General features: G+C 48.2%; 2 protein-coding genes across 2 annotated transcripts; both read right to left on the bottom strand.

The window, feature by feature from the left end:
* Positions 1-701: 701 nt before the first annotated feature.
* Positions 702-7,256, bottom strand: LOC146182330 (uncharacterized). The gene is made up of 5 exons (XM_084575932.1): positions 6,917-7,256; positions 5,542-5,760; positions 3,079-3,158; positions 1,507-1,656; positions 702-1,148 (listed from the first exon to the last, which is right to left on the bottom strand). The coding sequence occupies exons 1-5, from the start codon at positions 7,254-7,256 to the stop codon at positions 801-803; spliced, it is 1,137 nt and encodes a 378-aa protein (XP_084432058.1). The 3' UTR covers positions 702-800.
* Positions 7,257-16,839: 9,583 nt separating this feature from the next.
* On the bottom strand, positions 16,840-20,566 carry LOC146182329 (endothelin-converting enzyme 2-like). The gene is made up of 2 exons (XM_084575931.1): positions 18,848-20,566; positions 16,840-17,445 (listed from the first exon to the last, which is right to left on the bottom strand). Exons 1-2 carry the CDS (start codon positions 20,564-20,566, stop codon positions 16,840-16,842), a joined length of 2,325 nt encoding a protein of 774 aa, XP_084432057.1.
* Between the last annotated feature and the right edge of the window lie 5,999 nt (positions 20,567-26,565).

The following is a 26,565-nucleotide window of genomic DNA, read 5'->3' as shown; positions in this document are numbered from 1 at the left end:
TATAAATACACTGAGCGAGAGATGCTAACTTCCCTTTATTCATCCACGTGTATAAGCAATAAAGTTTTGTCAGCCTCAGCCCAGCAGAATAGTATACCACTTCCTTACTGGGCCCGAGGAATGGTTAGCTGACGCGACGCTCGCTAGAGCTTCCACTTCAGTGTCAAGTATAATGCCGACAAATAAAGTATTTCGTTTACGTCGCTACGCACGTATTAGCACCACGGATAAGTTCCATTGCAATGCCTCTTGACGTCACGAGCGACTTTGATTTCGGGCCAGTCAGCGTGGCGCTTTGTCATGGCGTCATGCATGTCACTTGACCAGTTAGCGTGACGCGCGTTGCATTCAAGGTGTTGCACTCGATGTTATAAAAAACGAAATACGATATCGGTGCAGGTAAAAGAACCTCAGTTGGTCAATGTGTCGGAGCCCTTCACTACGGCGCCCCTTATAGCCCGAGTCGCTTTGGTACTTTAAATCATCTAAACGAAGCATAACCGTAAAACTTGGCTTTGAAAATTATGAGGACGCTCATGCTTTACCTTAAGAGCATATGCGAAAGCGCCTTTAACACCGCCTGCTCATTCGCGAATTTCCTTTCTAATGACACAGCTATTCAACAGCCTAGAGTCGAACGGCAAAGCATACTCAGCGTATTTTTTATACTGCTTTCTCGCCATCGGTATGCGGCAGGGTTTTCCTGTAGGCACTGCATATTAGCGCTGATTTCCGCGTTCCAACACGGAGTATACAGCAGCAAAGTCGACACCAGGTTTTCTGCGACACGGGGTCTTACGCTACCGCATAAAAGAGCTGACGCCATAAAAGTTTCGAAAAGAGAATTTGAGTCCAGCCTTCCTGCGCACCAGTGTTGTCTTTCTCCACGCTCTGCACTCACTCGAGGGAAAGAGGCAAGCGGCGAGCATAGTCCACAACAACTGGAGGCTGCTATGCAGGGCCAGGGCACTGAAAAGGAGCCAAGGGTCTGTCCTATCCAAGAAAGCGCGTTGTGTCTTGCTCTCCTGCACCTGGAAGACAGCGCAGTAGACGCAGAGGGCGCTGTGCACCAGGAAAAAACAGAAGGCGCTCGCGAAGTGTCCCGTCCAGTAGAAGCAGTCTGATAGGCCGGCCAGGCGTTGGTACTCCTGCGTTGAGAAAAAAGCTTCCGCTTGTGCGCCCACCAACCCCCATAAAGCGTGTAGGAGGGCTCTCTCAGTGTGCAACTACGGCTTTCACGCACCTGGGTCAGAATGATCTTGAGATAATAAATTACAGATTTCCATTGACACGCGACAGATAGTGCGTCTGCCTTTCCCTAAACACCAAACCAACTAAAGACGTTTAGCCCCGCAGTGGGGGCGCAGTGGTTAAGACTGGTTAAGACGACCGAAACTCCATTGGAGTATACCCGGCTTCAAAACCGACCGCCGGTCCCCAATGAAATGATTGGGGAATCCATTCGCTATTACCGTTACTTCAATATAGTATTGTTTGAATGCCTACCCTGAGCCCACTCGTGTTCTCCTCGCACAGTCTGGCAACCAGGCTCACGGTGGGCAGAAGCAGAGCGACGCTGACAAGCCAGAAGCCCGCCGTGCGGTAGCGTTCAATGTTCCCCGGCAATTTGGGCAGAGGGAACGGCTGCGCCGTTATCTGCATGGAGGAACCGATTCGTCGTGAGGGCAAGTCGCAGTCATATGTCACACATTCACACCCTTGATTCTACCTCGGAAAGGCGCCCTCCCACCCCTAGGCATGTGACGTCACGAGCTTCGCTGTAGCGTGGCTTGTCACCCAAGGCGCTGGTAGTCCTTTTAACAGAAAACGACAACTGTGGCAGCTGTACGTGGTTGCAATGTTCATAGGTTTAATGTCAGAGACAGCCAGCAACCACCAGTGCGTCATATGAGTTGACGTCCTCTTTTACTTACGTATGCACTTACGTATGCATGCATGTTACGCGATATAAGGACGAGCAACATGCAGGAATACTAACAGGCCAGTACTGAATGACCTAATGATAAGGCCATCACTGGGACTGAGGCAATTCGGCCGTGGCTCTGTCAAGCTGTTTTCTGACAGCTTTTTCTGCAGCTCCTCTGTCCATGTACTTTTTGAGGCAGAAATCAACATTATTATTATTATTATTATTATTATTATTATTATTATTATTATTATTATTATTATTATTATTATTATTATTATTATTATTATTATTATTATTATTATTATTATTATTATTATTATTATTTAGCTGATCACATACATTTAAGGTTTTTCCTCAGGTGGAGGCTCCAAGACAACTGCTGGTATTCGTGAAAGGGGGGGGGGAGGGAGGGGGGAGTGTTTCACCTTAGTTTCCCCTTCTTGGCTACGTGTCCGTTGGGCCATTAAGTAATCCCCTTTATTTAATGGGCATCCCCGTTCCACTTACCATTTAGCTTTTATTCGTTCGAGCAGGGTCCCTTATAGGACGTCCTTCAGAGTTGTTTTGCTAGGCACCATCATTTTTTAAATAAATCACACAGAGATGACACGGTGAGAAAGCGTCTGCTTTTTTTTTTTTTTTTTTTTTTGCGCAGAAAACACGACACAAAAGGAACGAGGTAGACAGGACAAGCGCAGAATGCTTAGGCATCAACTAGCCTGCAAAAGCGTACTCACAGTGAGAAACCTACCCCGACATGACTTCGCCTATATACGCAGAAATCCAAATATGGAAGTGCATAATGCCAGGAAGTGACATCAGGTGACAATTCGGAAACAGACAATGAAATAACTATTGACACAACACGCTGTCTGTCACATTCACGAATGCTGCACTGTAACAGGAAACTACTCGCGCGCAGAACAACGACGCGAGAGCGGGTAGATAGACACTGACCGCATAAGAATGAGAACGGCACAAATTCGAACTCGGCTGCCGATAGTTAGCTACACCTCGTCCACCGGTGTCCTGTTTCCTGCATGTCGAAGCTAGCATGATCCACGCTTTGCCTTTTTTTTTTTAAATCTGTCTTCATCCCATTTGTACCTCTAGCATAGGTAAGCGCAACAGCGCGAAAGGGTACTCACTTTGTGTTCACCAGCACTGGTCCCTTCCCGAAGTTTGATGTGGGCTTTGTTGATGGCCACTTGAGCGTGATAGGTGCTACCTAAAAGGAACGCGCCAATTCACGCCATTAGCAGAGCCAGTAGCAGGTCCGTGCATTTTCGTTTCCTTCTTTCTTCAGTCGCAACAACAACCGACCCACCACCTTCCACATCACATTAGGCTCTGCCCTGATGGGGCTGGTGCAGGTGGGTCACCGCTGCTTGCGGCGGGGGCTGGCCTGGCACCGAATTTTTATCTGTTGTAGGCCGTCATTGCACACGCCACCGCTGGTGGTGGGCGACGGCTGTTGTTGCGGCGCGCGTCTTTCTTTCCCTCTTGCTTTTCTTTCTTCTCTATATTGTCTTCTATCTGCACGAGGCAGCGGAGGTGGCTCAGCTACAGAGCCACCTCCAGAGCTACAGAGCCACAGGCCCGTGCATCTTCTTTTCCTTCTTCCTACAGCCACAACAACAACCACATCACATGGGGGTGGACAGGCCCCAAACCCACAGACATAAATACACCCCATTCGGAGGCGCAATGGGAGGTCACTCTGCTATGCTAGACCTAGCGGCCCGGCATAGACTGGTAACCTAGGCATGAGCGGCAGCCCAGACCACTGGGGTCTTGAAATGAAGACCCCACTCACTGCCCCCCTCCTTTATTTAAAATAAAGTTCTCTCTCTCTCTCTCTCTTTCCTTTTCCTTCTTCCTACAGCCACAACAACAACAACCACATCACATGGGGGTGGACAGGCCCCAAACCCACAGACATAAATACACCCCATTCGGAGGCGCAATGGGAGGTCACTCTGCTATGCTAGACCTAGCGGCCCGGCATAGACTGGTAACCTAGGCATGAGCGGCAGCCCAGACCACTGGGGTCTTGAAATGAAGACCCCACTCACTGCCCCCCTCCTTTATTTAAAATAAAGTTCTCTCTCTCTCTCTCTCTCTCTCTCTTTCCTTTTCCTTCTTCCTACAGCCACAACAACAACAACCACATCACATGGGGGTGGACAGGCCCCAAACCCACAGACATAAATACACCCCATTCGGAGGCGCAATGGGAGGTCACTCTGCTATGCTAGACCTAGCGGCCCGGCATAGACTGGTAACCTAAGCATGAGCGGCAGCCCAGACCACTGGGGTCTTGAAATGAAGACCCCACTCACTGCCCCCCTCCTATATTTAAAATAAAGTTCTCTCTCTCTTTCTGTTACGGCGCGGTTAGGGTGTCCACGAAAAAAATGTGGCAGATACAGCGCCTTTCCCGTAAACCATTTAATTATTATTATTATAGATGTCAAGGTCAAAGTCAAGGTTAGGTAAAGGTCAACTGACGTGAGAAGTAGATTAACACGTGAGCAGCAGCGTCGCGAGACACATAATAGCTGACTTCAATCTCGAGTATATACAGGTTCTCCGCGCGCCTCGGCCGGAGCTGTTGCTTCATATTAAATTTAACCGAAACTAAACCACAAGAAATTTTTCCGATTGATTGGTTTATAGGAAGGGAAAGGCGCGGTAACAGTCTCACTTGTTTTTTGTGGACACCTCAACCGCGCCGTAAGGGAAGGGAGGAAGGTGGGAGTGAAAGTGGAAAGAGAGAAAGAGGAGCCATAGTGGAGGGCTACGGAGTAATTTCGACCACCTGGGGACCTTTAACGTGCGCTGACATCGCACAGCACACGGACGCCTCTTCGTTTCGCCTTCATCGAAACGCAGCCGCCGAGGTCGGGTTCGAACCCGGGTACTCCGGCACAGTAGTCGGGCGTCTTATCACTGCACCACCCCGGCGGGGCAGCAATTTTTCCGTAAACACCTAAGCCGCATAGTAAGGGAAGGAACGAAGATGAGAGTTAAAACGGAAAGGTCTAGAGAGAGGTGTCATAGTGGAGGGCTTCGGAGTAATTTCGACCACCTGTGCGATGTCAGCGCACGTTAAAGATCCTCAGGTGGTCGAAATTACTCCGTAGCCCTCCACTACGGCTCCTCTTTCTCTCTGTCCACTTTCATTCCCACCTTCCTCCCTTCCCTTACGGCGCGGTTCGGGTGTCCACAGAGCAAGTGTGACAGTTACTGCGCCTTTCCCTTCCTGTGAACCAATTTAACTTTAAGATCTTGAGTGGAGCGCTAGAGAGTAATTTCGAACGCCTTGGGATATTAAACGTGACTGACATTGTGCAGTAGATGGACGCCTCTCCATTTCGCCTCCATCAAAATGCTGCCGCCGGCGGTCGAGTTCGAACCCGGATACTCCTTAAGTACTCACGCGTCTTAACCACTGTGCCACCGTGCCGGGGCATAAAACATCTGACAAGAAACTGTTCCCCGTCTCAAATAAAGGCCACATAAACATAAACTAGTGGCCTTTTGTTTCGTTACCAAAGAAAAGGTGCCTCTTCCCTTCAATAGAGGGAACATGTAAAAAAAAAGCTTACCCCACGTGAACATGTCCACGTCGTCGTCTCCCTGGTAGAACTCCCTAGGCTGGCGGAAGCCGATGCCGAGGCCCTTTTCTCCCGGGTTCTCACCTTCGAAGTGGTGCAGCGTGTAGGAGAGCATGCCACCGCTATTATTGGCAAAGTGGACGCACACGTCGAAGTAGACGGACGAGCAGGCCTTCACGAGCTCGGATTCGCTTGACAGCACCCATCGGTCTGAAAAACAGAACATCTCGAATAAGAGGCAGGGGCTGTTCTCACAGACAGTTAAACTGACTCATATAACTGCATTTCACTCTCCTGCCTCGAAAAGCCAAATCCCGCGGCGCATTTAGTTACTATTGCTGCTATATACAGCCCCCTCTCACAATACTTACTACATGTTGCTCCTGTGCAAAATCTTGACTGAGCAGCTGAAGGATGTGCAAAATGCCTTTATCGATATGCCACAGATAAGGCGCGGATACCTGGTCCGTGCCTTCCATTTTTAACAGTACTGGACATCATCAAAACACTGTACAAAACTTATATATACTTAAGAACTAGAGGGTCGGACACCCTCCTGTATTCCATTCATCGTGCACAAGCTGATGCCGAAACTACTTACTGCACATAGATTACGTTACCGCTTCCACCATGCAAGTAGTAATCCAGCGAGAAACAGGTGGAGCCCAGGGAGTCCTTATTAGAAAGTCTATAATGTAGACAACCTGTCGATGCCCCTTGTTTTTTCGACAAAGACTCATGGACAGGGTTACTACACTAAACACGATCTACAGATTCATCATTCCTTTTAATACATAAGCATTAAATGGGTATGTTTTCACGGTCGTGTCACCAGAAGTTTGTCGGCAGAATTACGTTCGATCTAAACAATCAAGTTATAAGAAAACGAATGGTTGCACTAGATAGAGGATGAAAAAATCTCTCTGGGGTAACAATTTGGTGCATGCGCGGTAATTAGTAAATTAGAGCCAATTAAATCAATCCGACGTCTAAATAGCCACGGATGGTAATGTCGACGTCCAAGGGAGTCACGTGGTACTCAACTTCCATGGGATGTTACGTCATAGTGTGACCACAAATTGAAAGCCTCTTTCTCCGCGTCTCTTCTTTCTTCCGCAATGCTTACGCATTCCCCCAATGCGGGTGCTGTAGTGATCCTAAACGTTTTTCTTCTTCGCTCACTTTATAACCCTCCCCAAATGTATCAAGTCAACTTCAATTCAAGAGAGAATGTTATTTCTCTCTCTCTCTCTTCCGCATTTATTTTCTATTTCTGCATCCGCAACGGCCCTTGGTAAGCTATTCGACGCGACTATGTTCACGGTACGCGCAGCCAGACAGCAATACAAAGAGTATATCTATATACCACTTTTGGGGAAGGCGGTTTTCATAAGCAGCCCGTTGTACTCGCTATCGGGGCTGTAGAAGGCAGCGTTGTGTCCCAGCCCGTCGTCGTGGTCGTCTTCGGGAGCGGCGAAAGCCTGGTAGACTCCTCGGCCGTCCTGCGACTGCACCCCATGGTCGAGGTACGCGGAGAAGGACTGCTGCGTGGCGTTGCTGATGACGTCTGTCGACGACAAAGGGGAGAGTGAGACGGTAGCTAGAAGCAGGACGCTGAGCAGCTCCAGGAAGGACTCGACGTAGTGACGCCGGATGCATTGCACAATCAGCGTCCGCCACAGCACGGCCGCTGTCAACCAAGACATGCGGGCGCTTTCAGGGTCTCGTACACGTGGACTTCTGCTGCTGCTGCTGGTGGTCTCTCAGGCAGTGAAATCTGTGGACTCGAGACGGACTGCTTCTTCTTCTCTCCTCTGTCTTCTTCTTCCTCGGTGCATATGTCACATGTTAGATACCGACAATGGGGCCGGATCGGCTCTCCTTGTTCTTCTTGGCCTTTTAAAACATGGCGCATACCAACATAGGGAGATTGGCGAAGGTGTATTGGCTCAACAAAATTTATTCAGTCCATTATGGCAAAACTATCAGCGCCAACGCCAATTTTTTTAGACTAGTTCATACCCAAACCTACACATACTAAACAAAATGCACCCTACCATATACGCTGACAGATGTCCGTGGTGCGATGAAAAACAAACACTATATCACATCACATGGGCATGTAAAACATAGATGTGGTCCCCAAAATTCGAAATCCGAGTGCGCAGCAATGGGAGACTCTGCTGTCCAGCGACCGCTGCGAAGATCAGCAAGGTCTGGTACAGCGAGCCCAACGGGCGGCAGCAGCCAGCGGAGCCCTGGACTGAGGGCAACCGACCATTGTGAAAAAGTGGACGAAGTCGACGGAGAAGACTATTGTGGATTCAACAAGCAGACATCTCTGAAGACGTCCAAAAACCGCCAAATAATATAGGGCTAAATAAAGTTTTGCCTCCTCCTCCTCCTTCGTTTTGTTGCTCCATTTTCTGTGTCCTCCGATGTTGTATCCAGTAGAGAGGCGCTTGTTCTATTTGAGCTGTATGCGCGATTTTCCCTGAAGAATTCATTTCTCGTACTTTATATACATTTCTGGGTTAATATAGTTTAGAATTTCTTGTCGTAATGCACCGATCGTCCTTTAAACACACTAATTCTTTTTCCTGGCTCACGAGGTGTCACCAATGTCCAGTTTCTTTATAATGCATCTCTTTCTTGCAGGCAAGCCTCAAAATATCGTAATTTACTAGTGCTATGTGTTTTGCCATCGTCTTCGAACGTATGTAATTTTTGATACATGCTACATATATCAGTTGCACTAATGCTTGTAATACTGCACGCTTTAACTTCACGTGCTGCCAGCGGAGCAGCGACGTCATTGAATACACTTCGACTAAGTAGTTTGCATATGTAAACATTCGAGGAAACGTCAACCGATATGCTTCTATCTGTACATATTTCGATGTTCAGCGATGTTTTACTTATTCTCAAGCGTATTTTTGTCCTCGTTAAGAAAACGATATTTTCTTGCTTACACTTTCGCATTGAAGGCGGCAGATCTTCAGTGGCAGACATGGATGCACCACAAGATCGTAAGAGCTGCAGCGACTGTTGCACGCGGAAAAGTGATTCGACGCGCGTATGCACTTGCTAGCGCGCACTTCGACGGCTTCATATCTTAGAAGTATGAGGGGGAGGACAAGGCTGGGACAGAGCTGCGCCTCGGATCCTCGCCAACCTTTCGACGGGTGCCAATAAATGTTATTTCTCTCTCTCTCTGTCTCTTGTGAAACAACGCGTACTCCACATAAACAAAAAAGTTGTAACGTATAATATGTTACAATTCTTCAGCCGAGGCAACTATGATCGTCGTCTTCCCGGCATTCATGTGCCGGGTGAACCGCCCTTTATGAGCTCGCGTAGAAGGTGTCACCATTTGTTTGTCAAGCAATACTAAGAAACTCAAAGCCTTCAAATTTAATCGGCACACATGACTCGCTGTCGCCGCCTACTGCTCTTGCCTTTCCTATAGGAATGCATTCCGTTAACCTATGAGGGACCATCATTCATCCTCTCTTTGCACTGGATACGCTGTCCCTGCTTTTTGTTTTCTTGCTAGGGTACACGTACGGCGTAAAAAGGGCATTCACAAAGTAGGACGCATAGTCATATGGCCTCCTCTGTGCACATCTTCCTCGCGCTGCACTTTGTATATCTCAAAATTTAAAGCAGCTAAAAGTGACATATACTACGCCTACGCCGTTCTGTGTGCTGGATAACATTTCATCAGTTTTGTTTGCTTGGTTTTACGGCACACTTCATGAAAGAGATAAAATCCGCTTTCCCCCACGGATGCCAACAGGCCTCAACGGAGAGGTCCTCGCACTCGCATAGATAGATGATAGATAGATGGATTTATTGAAAGGAAAGGCAGAGAGGTTTACCGGAATAATTCAAATCTGGCCTGCTACTCTGCACTGGGGAAGGGGAGAAGAAAGAAAGTCATTATGGGTGATGATGTGGAAGAAGACATATGAAATACATATACAGACACAGTAGCTTGCCTCTCAAGCGCGAATCAAGCCCGCTGGCGCACAAAAAACGGCAAAGAGGACGCATTGCCTAGGCACCCTTCCCCTTGTCCTGCCAAGCGCCCAGCAGCAGTTCCTCCGACAAAGGCCTCTTGTCCAAACGCTTCAAGGGAGCGGCTAGCAAACTTCCTTCGCCAGCATACACTGGGCGCACTCACGTACTGCGCAGGCGACGCTCGAGAACTGCAACAACTTCTGGTGTGAGCGTGAATGTGGCGAAACTTGTTCGGATTCGCGAGTTGATGCTGTAACAAGCGCAGTAGACCACTAATGGAGTAGAATGACGCTGCATTTTCATTATGCGCCCATTCTGTAGTTGCGCCGCGTGGCTGTTGGTGCCATTGGCGATGTAACCGAGCGAAAGAGAGCCGCGAGCCAAAGATAATTGCTTAGAAGAAGAGAAAGAAGAGCCACGAGCTCTACACCGCTTTCTCGTGGCTCTTCATTCTCTTCTTCTAAAAAATTCCCTTTGGTTCCAAAGAGAACTAAGCAGTGCTTTTGAACTGCACATGCATACATACAAGCATCTCTCAAATTCGCTGCCTCAATTTATCGCAAAAACAATTAAACAGCTGCGCTCAAATTTCGCATTAGTGCGCATAGTAGTCTTCCTTCGATTTTCTTTTCTTCTCATTGCACAACCCGTGCGAGAAAACGCTGTGAGCCATCACAGTCGCTACCCATAGGTCCGTTATCATCGTCAGCACATTCCTTTATCCTCCATCTTTGTCTCTGTCAGGTAAGTCGAAGCTCCCCATTTATATGCGCTCTTTTCATTTATACGGCCAGTCACGGTGTGCCACATTTTGCCAGATAACACGCTTATCAATGCAGTTTATAATAATGTCTCACAACCTGCTGTATTAAGTTCATGGTCGGCGCACCGTGTCCTTCCGTCCTATGCCTTCCGCCCAAGGAGTTGCTGTTCGAATCTTTTAACCTGGAGCCTATCCGAGACACCGAGGAGTCAGTCACGACACTCGTCTCGATTCCCATGCTCAGCTCAGTCCGTCCATTCTTCAAAATTATCACGTCCGAGGTTCTTTGCCTATAATTTGTCAAAATGAAAAGGCGCTTTGGGGCATACAAGGGCGACTTAGCACTATTCTATGGTAGTAGCTACCTGTGGTGACCCTTCAGAAGTTACAGAAAGCGGATTGCGTCGTCATACCCTTAATTGTGGAGCGTAAGTGTCCACCATAACTTTGCTGGCCATTTTCAGTGTTTTCAGTGCCCTATTCTTTTTTTTTTCCACACCATGCTCTCTCCAGCACAGTACAACACTAATCCGTCTATTTTCAACTGGGCCTTACGCAGAACACAAACTTTCACTCTGCCGTTGCGAAGACATCTCGAAGAAACCCACAGTTTCGAACACTTGCAAAATGCCAGTCGCCATGCATTGCACTCTAAGTGCTCCGTGGAGTACTAATTGGCCGGGGACGATGTCATTTAAGAAGATCACGCTGAAGACATCAGGCTTGTACAACAGGTCTACTCTGGAAAGGCTGCTCAGGCCTATCACCAAAATGACAACTCTGGAACACCTAGACGTGATCTTGTCTCCGCACACCATGGGGGACCTGGAACTCATCGCCCGAGTCATAGCTCAGAACACCAGTCTTCGCCGAGTCAGCGTGACCTGCGGTACGGGACCTGCGCCCCTGACTATGGAAGACTACCATTACATAAGGTTCATGAACACCGGCAGGACAGCCGAGAGGATGCAGCCCTGGCTGTGGGCACTGCGAAGCGCCATGTGGCTCACGAAGCTCACCTTCGACCTGCTTTCCTTCGAGGAGGACGAATGCTGCGACTTCTTCCGGGCCGTGGCGGGCGTCAGGAGCCTGCGGGAAGTGCGCGTCCGCAACGTACCCCCCAGCGTCAATCTTCGGAAGATATGCCGCACCATTCGAGAGTGCGGCATCGTTGACAAAGTGGTCGTCGAGAACTACTACCTGAGCGGCGCTAACGTGACGGCACTGCCGGAGTGCCCGGAGGTGAAGATTGTGACCATCCATTCCTCGTACTTCCCGACCGCCCCGAGTCTTTGCTGGGTGCTCGGCGTGCTAGCAAATTGCCGTCACGTCACATCTGTGTACGCCATATTCAGACACGGTGAGTTCTGGGAGCGTGTCCAGGACGCCCTGGCGAAGTACGTGTCGGGCGCACCGCCAGCACTCGAGCGCATCGACATCAGGACTCCGGACGACCTGTACGACTGGATGGAACCGCAGGCTCCCGACACCAAGAGTGTTCTGGTCTACGCGCTGTCATCGAAGCTCAGCTTACGAGCCATCACCCTGAACGTCCTCAGACTGAGCGAGAGGGATAGCAAGATGCTGGCCCAAGCAGCCATACAAAGCCGCAATCTCGAGAGGGTGTCGCTTAGCACGACTTACGGGCTTATGAGTGCTGCCTTCCTCCGATGTCTGGCGCCGTGTGTGGCCACCAATTACCGCCTGCTTCATGTGGGCTTCTCAGGAATGAGTAGACCTGCCCCTTTGGAAGAAGCGGCAGTGCTGAGGGCAACTGCGCGCAACCGTGGCCTTGTCGACCGAGCAGCGCGGTACGTACTAGGTCGTCGGAACCGCGATTGTGCCACTGCCCTAGAGATGGTTTCACGACATGCTAGAGTGGCCGAGATAGTACAAGAGCAGACAGTCATTGGAGAAGTTGAAGCCCAGGCGATGGTCAGAATCGCTGTCAAAAGTCTCATCAGCCTGCACAGTTACATGAAGTTAACTGGTGTGGTGAAGAACAGCGTACGCTGCTGCGGATCACCTGAAACCGGGCTCCAACTGGACGACCTCACCGAGGACGGCTGGTGGCACGTGCGCAAGTACCTGAAGATCACCGACGTCGCTGAAGCTTGACGCTCTACCAAGGCGGCGCGGTGAGCAAGTGCCACTGTGCAGCATGTAAATCAAAATTGCTTGTGTTAAGCGGAAATAAATTATTGGCTCCTGCATGCGTTGCCGTAATTTGCAACTTGAAGTGATCGCGTGGCGCGTTACAACTACGTTGAGCTTAACAGATCAGCGTGACTGAATTTGCTGTAAGCAGAATTAAGAAGAGCAGGGCTGCGGGCCGACCCAAGGAAACGTTATCAGATTCTTAACCAGACTACAAACAAGCTTGCACTCTATTGGGGTGGCAAATTTCTTGCCGCAGACTTTCAATTTGCTAACGCTGCCTTGTGGTAAACCTGAAATCAGTCATCACTCTAGCTGGAGCTGCAGAATGTAAAACGAAATACGCTTCCTTGCGCGTACAGCATTAAGGATGAAGTAGGTGCGTTTACTCTACTCCTTATGGCAATTCACCCTTGCTTGATTGCGCCGAATGGCTTCAAAGTGGTTGTGAGGTTCTATTCGTAAGAAGAGAGACACACTTTAAGAATGCAGATCAAGCTTTCAACGTGTCATGACATGTTCATCTTATCTTTTGCCTAGTAGATCAAGGCGGCCATTAGGAGGGGATGGATGGGACGGGATAAGGGACTATAGTGGACGATAGTACCGAAAACGAGGCAGTGCATGCTCTGTAAACTGACATACAAAGCAGGACAATTTGGAACACGAAGGTTCATATCGAAGGCGAGAATGGAAAGTACAGGGAGGTGCACTGAGAGTGATTTAATAAAAACAAAATGTCGCAAATAGAAAGTTTTGTACCAAAGAGTGTCAGAATTGTCTTTCATACATAGAACTGGTGAGTGCTGAACATGTATTTATGGTTTCTTTTGATGAAACTTTCTTCTGGGACGTTTCAAATCGAATTTTGTATAAATATATCTTCTTTGAGATTTCTATGAATTTTTTTTTTGTGAATGGAATGATTGTTTTGCGTGATATACATGCTAATGATATTGCGCTGAAATAGCGCGTCGAAATGATAAATGGCTGTTTGCTATATTGAGTTTCGTCAGGAATATCCCCGAGTGTTTTGGTGAGTATTTTCGACAAATTAGAGATATCTTGAAAACAGTCAATTCTGCGGTAGAGCAAGTCCACGAAGGAAGTGACATATCTGAACCATTTATATTGAGACGAGTTGCCTGTATATTTCCCCGAACCACACAATCTGTATTTTATTTTGTGAAAATAACTCCAACGAAGAAAAAAAAATGCAGCCACTGCCGATAAGCGTTGAAATACAAGGGCGTAAGCTGTTCAGTGGTCAAGACGCTCAGCTACTGAACCAGAGTACCTGGATTCGATTCTGACCGCGGAAGCCGCGTTTCGATCAATGCGAAACGCAAATGCGTCCGTGTGTGTCAGTGCACGCTAAAGATCCCATGGTGGTCGAAATTATTACGGAGTCCTCCGTTACGGCATCTCGTTCTCTCTTTCTTTTCTTTGACTAGCACGTCAGTCTAGTGAGGTTGCTCACGTCTTTCTCTTCCCTTACGGCGCGGTTAAGGTGTCCACCGAGAAGTCTGACATATACATGCGCCTTTCCTTTCCTTTAAACCAATTTAACAATATATAGCCACGGCCCCGGAAGTCACACCCCCGTTACGGTTTCAATGACCAGAGGTCGTTGGTACTACTCCCCCACACATGTTAATTAAGCTGACTCGACTACCACTTTTGTGTGCATTAACCAGACGAACTATTTAACACCGTTCCCAGTCTCGGGTGACCAGCGATTATACTACACTTGTGAAACCGAATGCCTCCTCCCCAACTGTGGTCCGACATATTGAACTTGGAGCCGCCGGCAGAGCGGGCAAAGGGGAGTTCGGCTTCTCTTTGTTCAATGGCATCGGCAGAGCACGGCCGCGGTCTCTGTCTTTAGCGAGATGGCTTATGTGCAAGGTGTATTTACCTAGGTTAAATGAAGGAGCGGCGCAGGTGGAACTTCATGAAGACGACGATGTTTAATTCACATCGCGAGAGCGTTTTGCAGTTTTACACGAGGCGTGATCGGTGGCGGCGATAATGCTTTCCTGCCTGGGCACGGCAATTAAGATGACAATGTCTGCTGCACAGCGCGAGAGTATAGTCATAATTGCATTATAAGTTGACATTGAGGTTTGTGCATAGTACGAGTAGAGTTAACGCTGTAAAAGAAGCCACATGTGAGAAATTTAACGATATGCCCTTGAACGTGAAATAGAGCCGTTCGAATCGCTTCTTGCGAAATATTTTTTAAAGCCAAGACTCACCATGCGAACCATTTGCAATCTTCCCTGGGGGTGACTGCTTTTAAATTTTATTTTCTGATAATCTGAAGTAGAATCAACAATGAAAAAGCTTCGAGACGAGATGTCAAGCAATACAGCATGTTGAGCCACTGTAGCATTGAGAAAATGAAATTATGCTGGCTTACCATTAAGTTAGGAACGGAAGAGAACATGTAGAAAAGATTTTCTTATCATACAGATCAGGAACGAAGCATGATTCCGTTATTTCAGCCGTACGGCACCCGACGTCGAATGTCTCTCGCACCGTTAGATGGGTTGTTCAGTCATAGGCGTGTAGGCAGCGCCTTTGTACCCCCAGGACGTCTCCAGCACTTTCACCATGAAGTACATTTGATGCGCTGCAGTCCCTTTGATGACCTCCACAATAACGGCTGATGACTTTCCACTACTAGCGAACCGACAACAGCGTCTAATTGGAGTCGACCGAAGGCAAGTAGCTCTGTGATGTATACAATCCTATGTACTCCAGGCACAGGTGCGCTATCGCTGCAGCATATTGGTTTCTTTCACAAAACTGCTTGCAAAACCTACCACCGATCGGCGCTGCAATCTGATCCATTTGAGTTGGGCAGTGTGTACTACCAAACTGCGATGTATATTTCCGATACAACGTCTCGGGCAAAAGTGATCAGTACGCATATTTTACTTTTCAGTCGTACAGTGGAGCACATACGCCTTCTTAAGCTCTAATATATGTAGAGTAAAACAACCCCATTCCTCACCTACAGTGAGATTTTTAGTAATTAATGAAGTCGCAAGAGCTTTATATTAGAATTTACAAGCAAATCATGCAGCCTTATTACTGGTTACACAAAGGGTCCACACTTTAACTGTTGGTGTGTACCTGTTGATGGTGCATACGTGTTCTGCTAGATGCGCCTGTCATCCATCTTCACTGTACCACAATTAAACATACCAATGCTTTCCGAGCAAAGCTATAGACCACGAATAAGTTTCTCTCATCACGCAATGGACAAAAAGTAGTCATATGTGAGCTATATAGGCTGCCACACAGATGGAAAGCTGGACGACTGCAACGTAAATCTAACTATCCATAACAGTCCATGAACCCACGTATATACTTGGCGAGCATAATACGCATGACAATATTCGAGCATTGCTTGTGCGATAAAAAACCCCGATGTGAAAAAAAAAAATTATATTAGGACAATTCTGTTCACATTGTATAAGCAAAGCAGTGGCGCTCAAGCTACACCTCCAGGCGACATTCCAAAAGGAGGTGAAAGCGAGCACAGGTGATATGTCTGACAGTTTAAAAATAATGACAGGATATAAACAAACTTGACTAAAGATAAAGCGCACAGGAAGTACACACAAAAGAAGCAGACACAGAACACGCGCTATCTTTCATCTGATTTATTTCAGCAGAAGCAGCAAATATATGCTGAAAAAGAGACATGCGCCGTACATACCAATAGCAAAAAGACAGAATTCAAAACAAGGAATATTGCAAAGCACGATCAAGAAAACTGATCTTTGCCTTCCAGAGCCGCACCGACGTATCGCTAACACACCTATCTCCCCTTTTCCCGATATGAAATGCCTCCAAAAGTTCACGCGCTGTCTTATCACGGCCTCTGCCGAGAATCTTAATTTCACCCAGTCTCGGCTCGCACGCAGTGCAGTTCGCGCAATGTGCTGCCAAATTTGTCCCTCCACCCCTTAAAGCCCGCAAATGATCCCCTGCCCGATCATTAATACAGCGCCCGGTCTGGCCTATGTAGGCCTTCCCACAGGTCAACGGGATCTCATATACGACCCCCAAGCAGCATTCGACATACCGCTCAGCATGTTTGTTAAATATGTTTTGTTAAATATAAATAAACGTGAATATGACAAGAAATATCTACAGAAATAATAGCTGCGACTGCAAGCAGTAGCTGACACTTTGAGGGTTGAAGTTCAGCCAAAATTGCGAAAACGGAATTGCACTAAGATGGTGGCCTAGGCTAAGTAATCGTGATAATTATCGTGTAAAAAGTACACTGAGCGTTAGAGTATAGCAGGCTGGTTTGCGTCCCTACAGAGTCAGACACTTTGTCCATCCTGACCAAATAGTTGACACTTCTTCTTGCGGTGCATGGGTGCCTCCCTACCACAGCGGAAAGTTACCGCGAATGCCTTGACGTTCTTCACGGCCGCATTGCAAGCGAACTCCGCTGCCGAGTCGCTACCGTCGCACAAGATGTAGCACATCGTCATGAAGAAGGTCCTATCGCTGGCAAAGTTCCTGAGGCTGCGCTGGTCGCCGACGCCGAGCAGGCCGAGGTTGCGGAATACCTCCCACACGATTGGCAGCGAAGCAGCCAGAGAAACGCGGCGAAGCAAGTAGGCCGTTGAGTTATCGAAGGGCCTCCGTGCGTCGCCGGAGATGTAGCAGGCGAGCCTCTTGTGGGCTTCGGCCAGGAGCTGAGCGGCCAGCGACTCGTTTCGGGAGAGCTTGGCCATCAGCAGATGTATGGCAGCGGCGCCCAAAAGCGTGCCCAGGGCACCGTAGTTGGCGCCATCCGTCAGGTTCTGGTGGAACACGGGAACCATGGGGAAGTATGGGGGAACGCGAATGGACTCACTCGCCGGGTCGTAAACGAGGAAGTGCTGCCTGGCTCTGATGTCCGCCATGTAGTTGGACGAAACCTACGGCGTAGAAAGAACAGCTTCAGAGACAGACAATGCATCCGTAACCACTGCCGCCCAATGAGAGCGCAGCTACACATCCTCGTATGCGAAACGCCGGAAGAACACCTCAGCATAATTCTGTAATGAAATGACGTCACGTGCTGACCAGTGGAGCAGCCAGAAAATATAAGGAGGGGGGGGGGGGGGAGGGCTGTAATAAGGACTATCAGCGCTTCCCTATACCCTCCCTATTGCCTACGCTCTTGCTAGTATTGGGAGAGCGCACGTAACGCTGATTAGAGAGCATCATTCTCCCCTATATAATGAGACTTCCCATTGTCCTTATTCTTTCGCGCTCTGATGGCGCCAGCTCAATACAATCTACCTGGTGGCATGAAGATTATACTGTGTCACTTGCGCACTTCTTAATTACACGGTGAATGAATAATCACTCCATTATTTCAAATTAATTTCTTTAGATCGTGGAACTAATTCGGGGGAACAGCGACATACACTGAGTTCCACCATTGGCAACGATGAGCCCACGTCAAAACCGTGCACTGAGCGTCGTAGGACCACGTGAATGAGCTGAAAGAGATAGCATCGCGTGACAGCTTGCCAAACCTAGTCCCGCCTGCCGTGATGATTCAGTCTGGTAGAACTGTTTGTGGAGCTAGTTGGAGCAGATATATTTCACTTTTGATGCAGTCAAGTGCTTGTCTGTAAGCACGTTACTTTTTGTTGTATACGCTCTAGAAAGAGCAAACGTAAGTCAACAACATGGAATTATTTTAATAATTAGAAGATTTACGAGGCAAGCATAGGCACCACTTCTAGGAAAAAAAGCTGGTTCGTTCTGCTAAAGTCACTGTATTCGTCTAATCACAGCCAGGTACCGATGGTGGTGGTGCCGCTATAAACGTATCGTGGCCTGTATTACTGCTGCGCATGAACTGTACAGCCCCACTGAACCTGCTCAGCCGCGATCGGCATGTTGTGTACTCCTGAGAGAGCTAATAAGTAATAAGCTGCTCCAGACAGCGTGCATTATAATATTTTTTATCGCTTTTGGGAAATTTGCATCATTTATGATGTTCACTGCAAATGATATGTTCCTACCTGCCTAAAAACTTCTAATGAAAACCCCCTTGTCGGTAGTACCTTATTGTGTACCCATCCTTGTATTTGTACCTTTCGCGCAATATTATCATTTGAAAGAAAAAAAAATGCTGTAGTCGCCCTGACGTTCAGCTGCTGAACACGTGTCGGCAGGTTCTATATCGACTGCCTCGGAAGCGCTTACATCGTGACGAGGTACAAAAGGAGTATTACTATGAGAATTTGGTGGCCGAAATCGCCATTCAGTCTATACCGGTGCGCAGTGCTGCTCTGCCACGTACAAAGCCGTTAACCAACCTACCTGGTCCCACTTCGATTTCGGAACACGAGCCATCCCCGAGGCAGCGTTGATCCAGTTGTTAAAGAAGGAGGAAGTGTGCATACTGCTCACATTCGCCAGCAGCGCGTCCAGCCTGTCTTCCGTCGGGAACCTCGTGATGTGGTAGAGCATGTCTCCGAAGTCAGACTTCGTCACGGTCGCTGCGAGCGAAGGCGACGGCTTCCCGTCGATCCACGACGCGACTTCGAGTCGCTTGGTGAAGTCTTCGGCAATGTTCCGCGCCATAGCATCGACGCTGTTCTGAACAGACAAATCGACTTGCGTCATCGCGAAACGCTGAAAGACTATCCAGCCGAATATGGACTCCGTTAACTGTATGCAGTCTAAGGCGCCGTGTGCAGCGGATGAAAGGCCCTTGCCTAAATCCTGTTCAGGCTTTGCATCCGAGTACCACAGGTCTGAAAGAGACTTGCTCATCAGTCGTCCCATGGCTTGCACCACACACCAGCCAAGGTAAAAATGTAGGTCCTTCTCGTCGAATTGGACAAAGAGGTCGTTCAAACGCGTCAAGTAGTCCGGGTTAGTGACTTCTGCTAATGCCGTTGGCGGAAGTCCCAGATCTTCTGTGACTGCAGTCTGCCAGTTTTCATATCTGATGTTCGGAGTGAGTGCTCGCAGCTGGCTGGTCACTCCGAGGTGATGCACATCGGTGCGGCTCCTGTCGGCGTAAACGAGTTTTTCTACCGCCACCTGATCCATGTTTAGAAACTTTTTGATTTCTTCGGTGTTGAGCGTCACGTGACTGCTGTTTTGTTTTCCAGTGTACGCCATGACAGTGGCGACGTAGAACTCCTCGTAACGGCCGGAGCCCAGAAGACGATCTCGCCGTTCTTTCCACGCTGGTGTGACAGTTCCAGGTCCCACAATTAAGTACGGCGGTTCGCCTTCGTCCCCTTCCCGACTCCTCTCGATCTTCAGCAAGGGAGCGATTCTGAACGTGGCGAACACCTTCACCGCAGTTCCCACGACATCGGGAGTCTGCGACACGTTCGGCCATAGGACACCCAACTCGACCAGCTTCCCTCGAAATTCCGGTATCTGACTCTGCTGATCATACGTTGTCGCCTGTAAGCAAGATCTAAGGAAGACGGCCACTTTATGTGTAGCCGTCTGGTCGGTGCGGTTGGGGAGGTTGTCAGTGGTGATCGAAATCAGGTAGAGTCCGAACCTGTCCACGTGCTCCTTGTACACCGAGGTCCGGCTCCCGGATGGATAGCCACCACAGACGTACTTGTAGAAATTATCGCACGGCTTGGCACTCGCGTTGAGGCTGGCGTTGAGCAGGTCGCTTAGCTGGACGCATGCCTGCGACGTGCAGACAGCCGGGTATCCCTTCTCCGACGTGAGCACCAGCACCACACCGATGACGACCAGGAAAGCCACTACGGAAAACAGCGAGCAGGCGACAACGGCGAAACTGTTGCGGTCGTGTTCCGACATTACGCTCTTTTCGGATGCAAAGCTGGCCCTTCGGGACTGTGGCGTCTTGCCCCCGTCGACTTGCTTCCTACGAGGTGACACTGATATTTTTCCAGGTAGCTCGCCCGACCCAGTGAGGTCTGGCGCCGGTTCCGCCAGTGGAAGTAATGGTGGTTCGCCTCCACGCTTCTTGCTGGGGGTGCTTCTACCGCTCCTCGTTGGAGTCTTGCTAAAAGATTGGCCAGAGAAATCGGGGACCATAGCCGGCGAAGGTAACATGTCATGGTCCTTGACTACTGGTGAATGGGATGTCGGTGTGTCATGAGACTTTTCACTCTGCCTGTCATGGACTGGGGAAGATGCTTTGACCCGATATGACTGGGAAGCTTTGCTGCCCGTAATGTCTCGCTCGGGAGGTGAGCGTGACTTGGTACGCGAAGCGCTTTTCGAAGATGTGCTACCGCCTTCGGTATTCGACAGGCGACGTCTAGACGAGACGCTTTCCTTGGAGGGAGAGGTAGCCTTTTGGGTTGAAGAAAATCTCTTCGGCGAACCGAGGTCCATCTTTTTAGCTGACGCTAGTCTGCCGTCGGGAGTGTCCTTTATCGAGCTGCGTCTAGTGGAAGGAATGGACTCGGCCACGACCTCTTTCCCACGCTCAGAAGGCGACGAACGTTCAGTTTGAGGCAGGTCTTGAGTAGTTTTGAGAGCTGAGAGAGTATATTCCTGGGGCACAGTCTTTGCGGTCTCCTGCGCGAGGTTCAAATCGCTTAGGACCGCGTACACAAGGTGAACGTGGCGGCGTTCTCAAGCCTGCACCCCAAAACAAAGCTGACGTTTACATATATTCCCTGCTGCAAAGCGCGGACCCTGCGATCCAGCACCGCACCGTCCATCTGGCGGAAGAGGCCGCAACAAGCCAAGGGCTACCTGCCAGCCTCTAATCAGCGGGCGCACGACTCCCCGCCTTCCCCGACACGAGTGCCGAGGGCGAGGAAGAGGACGTCCATTTCCGATGGAAATAAAAGTTGTACAACCAACCAACCAATCATCGAATGATGTCATTGAACGTAACAGCAACACATATATTTCTCAGCGAATGACGTCATTGCACATAACAATGAGCACATAGCACTAAACTATGAATTTTGCACATGTCATGAGAAGACCTCTCAGTGTGGTGAGGACGCTTAAGTTCAGTCCGCATTTGTGTGATGAACGAAGGAAGCTTCCCATATTTAAAGTGTTTATTAATCGTGATCCTAATTACGCCTTTACATTCACCAAGCTTGCCGCAGGATTAACGCGAATATTAAAAACTTCCTTTGTTTACGTTCATAAGCCCCACTGCCAAGGCTTGCAGCAGAACTCTAAGTTTATCCGTTTGTTCTTCTCTGTTGGTCCTGTTCTTTAAAGGTAGAACTTGTTATAAAAGCTATTAAAGAAAGCAAAAAATTCAAACACCGAAACTTGGCTGCACTGCAGGATTAGTTGAATATTTCTTCTCTCTGATAATGAAAATACGTGCCTGATGATGGGGTAATTTCCTGCGACCGCTAAATAGTTTAAATAAAATTTCTTCACTATGTTGCTTTGGTATCATTAACCTAACGCTGGCTGTGAGGTGTAATTTGTGCTTAGGTCACTTGAGACATGTCATTCCAGCTCATGAATCATGCTGGCTTGGGCTTTGGATTGACCTAAACATATTTTACACGTCGCACCCGTCGTTCAGTTGAAACCAACACTTAAACAGCACGAGAGAATAATTAAATTATAAATTAATTAGGTGGTAGGAAGTAAATACCCCGGGCTTTTACATGCAAACAAATATCTTAATGCACCTTTTGAAAAAATACAAGATAAAATCTGATGTCCAAACTCATTTGCGACAATGTCACATACACTATTGGCAAAAGCCTTGTATGCGCGTCCAATGACTCAAAACTGTAAGCAATGGCTTAGTTCATGACATGTCTAAACTGACTTAAGAACATCCTTGGGAACGTTTTATTCTGGAAGTACGGAGCCAGAAGTGTAACTTCGTGAAGTCCAAAACGCAAGCTCGTTAATACAAATTAAAAAAAAAAAACATTTTAGATCAGTCTATGCAGAAACTAAACCTTACATTTGTGTGCGAATCTATTTAAATAGCCTCGATATATAATGTAGGCTGCAGTGAAATTCGGCTAAGAGGCCTGTACCTCGTAAGACAGGCAGAGAGACGTACCTGGGCGGACATCAAGGGGCTAGCGAGAGAGCTGGCATCCAGACTGTAGACATCGCTGCACGACGCAGTCCCTGCTGCTCGCAACGAAGACGGTGTTCGCTTCCGGGTGGCGGAGTGCCCTTGCCGACGACTCGGCTGGGACGGGGACACTCCGGTGGACATTGTGGTACTGCTCTCGGATGTCGGAACTGTGCCTTGCGGTTCCGGTCTGCCCCCTGACGAAGCACCCTGTGGGCGGACGCATTGCGTACGCGTTCGGATGATAGCATGCATGGCAGAAAAGCGACAAGTGGCCGAAGGGACGGAAGTTTTTGCGGCTCTCGCGGTTGCTTCGAAAAACAAAGCGGCGCAGTCACTCGATCGGTGTGCGATCGCGTAATAGAAAGCGTGAATCGCGCCGAATTTTTAGTTGAACCTGACTCGATCCACGCTTCATGCGCGACGGAATTGAAACAGCGATGTTGACAGCGCAACTCATCGACAGCGCCTAATCTCCAGCCGCAATGAATACTAGGGGACGGCGTTCTCGATTTCCTAGGTCGGCCTCCTCCCACATTTACGGAACAATAAAACAGCAACCGAAGGAAGCTATAAGGGGCTTCGAGGACAACTCCCTTCAGTTCTTGTTCTCAATGAAAATTAATTCCCTGTCTACTTCTGCCTTTGCTCACTTTTTGTTTCGGCCACAAACAGGAGATTTATTACTGGAAAAGTTTCATTTAAGAATTTTCCTGCCATTTGATACGAAATTGGGTCTGTTTACCAAACAGACTCAATAACCGTTTTAAGAAAACGACGGTGTTGCCTAGCCTCAGTGATCTTCAATTTAATGCGTTTGACGCAATGCTGTGTTGCCCAGACTTATGTGTTCATGCAATGCAATTCATTTCCAAAACATTTGGAGTGCTATCAAGGCCTGTATGTAATTTTTCGTCATTTTACAGTTTACAAAAAGTTCTGTCTTCGGTAGTTGTAACGTTTTTACTGTTAGAATGCGGTAATCTATCGATGCACACCACCTTCAATTTGTCACTAGTTTTATTTAAAAGACGAGGTCGAGAGTACAAAAGATGTCATCCGAACTTACGCCTGCCGTCCTGTGCTTCTTGTTCTGTATGCAGAAACAGAAATGAAATTGAAAGTTGGTGTCGCACGCGGCAAGTTCGTGCTTCGATCATTATGCGGTTAAAATCAGAATTAGCGGAGATAAGAAAAGTCACGAAGCACAGCGTCAGCCTGCCGGGCTCTGGAAGACAACTTCCGGCCGAGAAGCGGTTTCTCCCTGTCCGGTAGCGAAAGCTGGACTAAACCCTTATGTCACGCATAAGTAAACGGAACACGCCGTTCCGTTCTGACTACAATCATGCCTTCCGTATTTGGCATGAACATTATATGTCACTGAGGAAATTGACTTAATTGGGTCTACTACTGGTGAGCACATACCACGTAAAGCTGCCTGCTTCTAAGAGGCAACGCGTGAAAAATATAATACGAATAGGTTCGGTTTACAAGGGTTCAACGCCCCAGAGCGACTAAGGCTATGAGGGGCGCCATATAGTGGAGGGCTCCGAAGAATGTCAACAACTTGGGATTTTTTTTTTAACTTGTAGCACAGCAAACGGCCAAGCCTTGCAACTGGGATCAAAGCAGCGTTGTTGGGATCAGCAGTCGCGCGCCCTAACCACGCCACCACGGCGGGGCAGGAGCAAGCCCCATTGCTGGCATCAATCCGATATCAGCGGCCGGTACTGTTCAATTCCATCATTTTTTATCATTCGCTTGGCACCATTTTGCACTTAGCCAATGCACTATGAATACATGAAAACGATGCGTTGCAAAGGGCATGGTGACGAGCACCACTTTTACCATTGCGCGCGGCCAGTGCCATTCCTTCTTGCTCGTCGTTCCTCATTCCTGTTACTCCAGTGGAACAGCTCTAAAATGGATTAGGCACGGCTCAGGTGCCAACCTGGAGTGTGATAGTACTACCTACTGACTCGGTGGACCTGGGTTTGATCCCGGCCGCGGCGCCTGCATTTCGATTAGGCGAAACGCAGCGCCCCCGTGTACTGTGCGATGTCAGCTGTGCACGTCAGAAAAACCCCAGGTTGTCGTAACTATCCGCAGCCCTCCACTACAGCGTCCACTAGGCTGAGCAACTTTGGAATAAAGTCCACGCATAAAGCAAACCAAACTTAATCATTGGCTTTCGACTTACCACATTACAAAGAAGTAAACACATGTGCTCCGAAATTAACTGATTGATTTATAGAAAGGGAAAGGCGCGGTAGCTGTCTCACTTGTTTTCTGTGGACATCTCAACTGCGCAGTAAGAGAAGGAAGGAAGGTGGGAGTGAAAGTGGAAAGAGGAGCCGTAGTGGAGGGCTACGGAGTAATTTCGACCACCTGGGGATCTTTAACGTGCGCTGACATCGCACAGCACACGGACGCCTCTTCGTTTCGCCTACATCGAAACGCAGCCGCCGAGGTCGGGTTCGAACCCGGGTACTCCGGCACAGTAGTCGGGCGGCTTACCACTGCACCACCTCGGCGGGGCACTTCGAATTTAACGGTCACAAAACCTGGGCTGCTACCCTAGGTGGTGGAAATACTCCGTAGCCCTCCACTGCGGCTCCTCTTTCTCTCTATCCTCTTTCACGCCCACCTTCCTCCCTTCCTTTACGGTGCGGTTCAGGTGTCCACAGTAACAAGTGTGACAGATAGTGCGCTTTTCCCTTCCTGTGAACCAATTATTATTATTATTATTATTATTATTATTATTATTATTATTAGTTTGGACAATTACTGGAATCTAAGAAGCATCTGGTACGAGCTTTAGTGGTTACTATTAACAGCAGAACCGCGAAACAGTGTCTGACGGCGCTTTATAATCGCGAAGATGAGTAAATCTTTCCAGTTTTGGTCATAACACTGTTCGTGACGGGCAGTTCATGGACGAGATCGACGGGCGGCTTCACGACTGCTACGATCAACACACACCCTTTAGGGAAACAACGTAGTGCGCACTTGCCTTTTTCTTATGAAGCATTGCTGACGACTCGGTGGAGTACACTCCAAGCACAGGAACTCTATACGAGGAGACAAGGGGTTGAAGACCATAGCAGGCGGGACTGAATCACTCTTCTTCTTCTCCCTCGGTGCATACCCACGTACCCACAGTGGGGAATTGGCCACAGTTCATTGCACGCGTTAGAGTATAATTAATTATGCCCATTTAGACTGTGTAATAATGAAATTATTAATTAGGAATTAGTGTTGCTAAAGCAATTTGGATAAATTTCGAGCAGATAGAAATAGCAATCACTCGCCACGGTGCTCCTCTTCGTATTATTTCTCTGTAATCTTCTTCGTGGCAGTACATCGCAGTCACAAACTGTAACTGTCAAATTAATGTCACGGTCAAAAGTGTTAGCCATCGGTATCGAAAAACAACACATTTCTTGTATCCTGGTACAAGAAAATGTATCAATGTAACTTTCCTAGTGAAAAGCTTCAATCAATTCGAATAGCAAATCAAATATCCTCGCATCGATTACTCAAACGAACCTAATAGTGTATTTTGAAAATTTTAGAATGAATATAGCATGTCAAGAGGTTTTCGAATACTTTTCAACTAACTAGCACAAAGCTCGAATAAGGCCAGGCATAATATTTGTGCCGGAGCGTTCAAGAAACAAATCCTTGCTACTCCAATGCTGCGCACCATCCTGCGGTGATGAAGGATTCAGTGCCGCTATGGGGTTCCTTGCGCCTTTGTCCGCCTTTCTGTACAATCACGCAGCGTATATCTCAGACGGTTCGAAATAATCACCTATAAAGAGTTTAAAAAGCACCCTGTATATTGTATATACTATTTGAGTCGCAATCAATAAGTAAAGCTTTGAGGTCAGTGGGAAGTTCATTGGGCCGCACCGGCTACGAGGTGTAGCAGTATCGAAGAAGAGCTTGGACAGCTGCTGGTAACTCTGATCAGCTGCACCACGCCAACGATTGATGAATGGATTGATTA

This window comes from Amblyomma maculatum, chromosome 8 (assembly GCF_055883805.1).
Source record: "Amblyomma maculatum isolate TAMU_Amacu chromosome 8, ASM5588380v1, whole genome shotgun sequence".
In the NCBI taxonomy this organism is placed as follows: Eukaryota; Metazoa; Arthropoda; class Arachnida; order Ixodida; family Ixodidae; genus Amblyomma; species Amblyomma maculatum.
The sequence above is the reverse complement of the archived record's forward strand: the minus strand, read 5'-3'. Positions and strand labels throughout refer to the sequence as shown.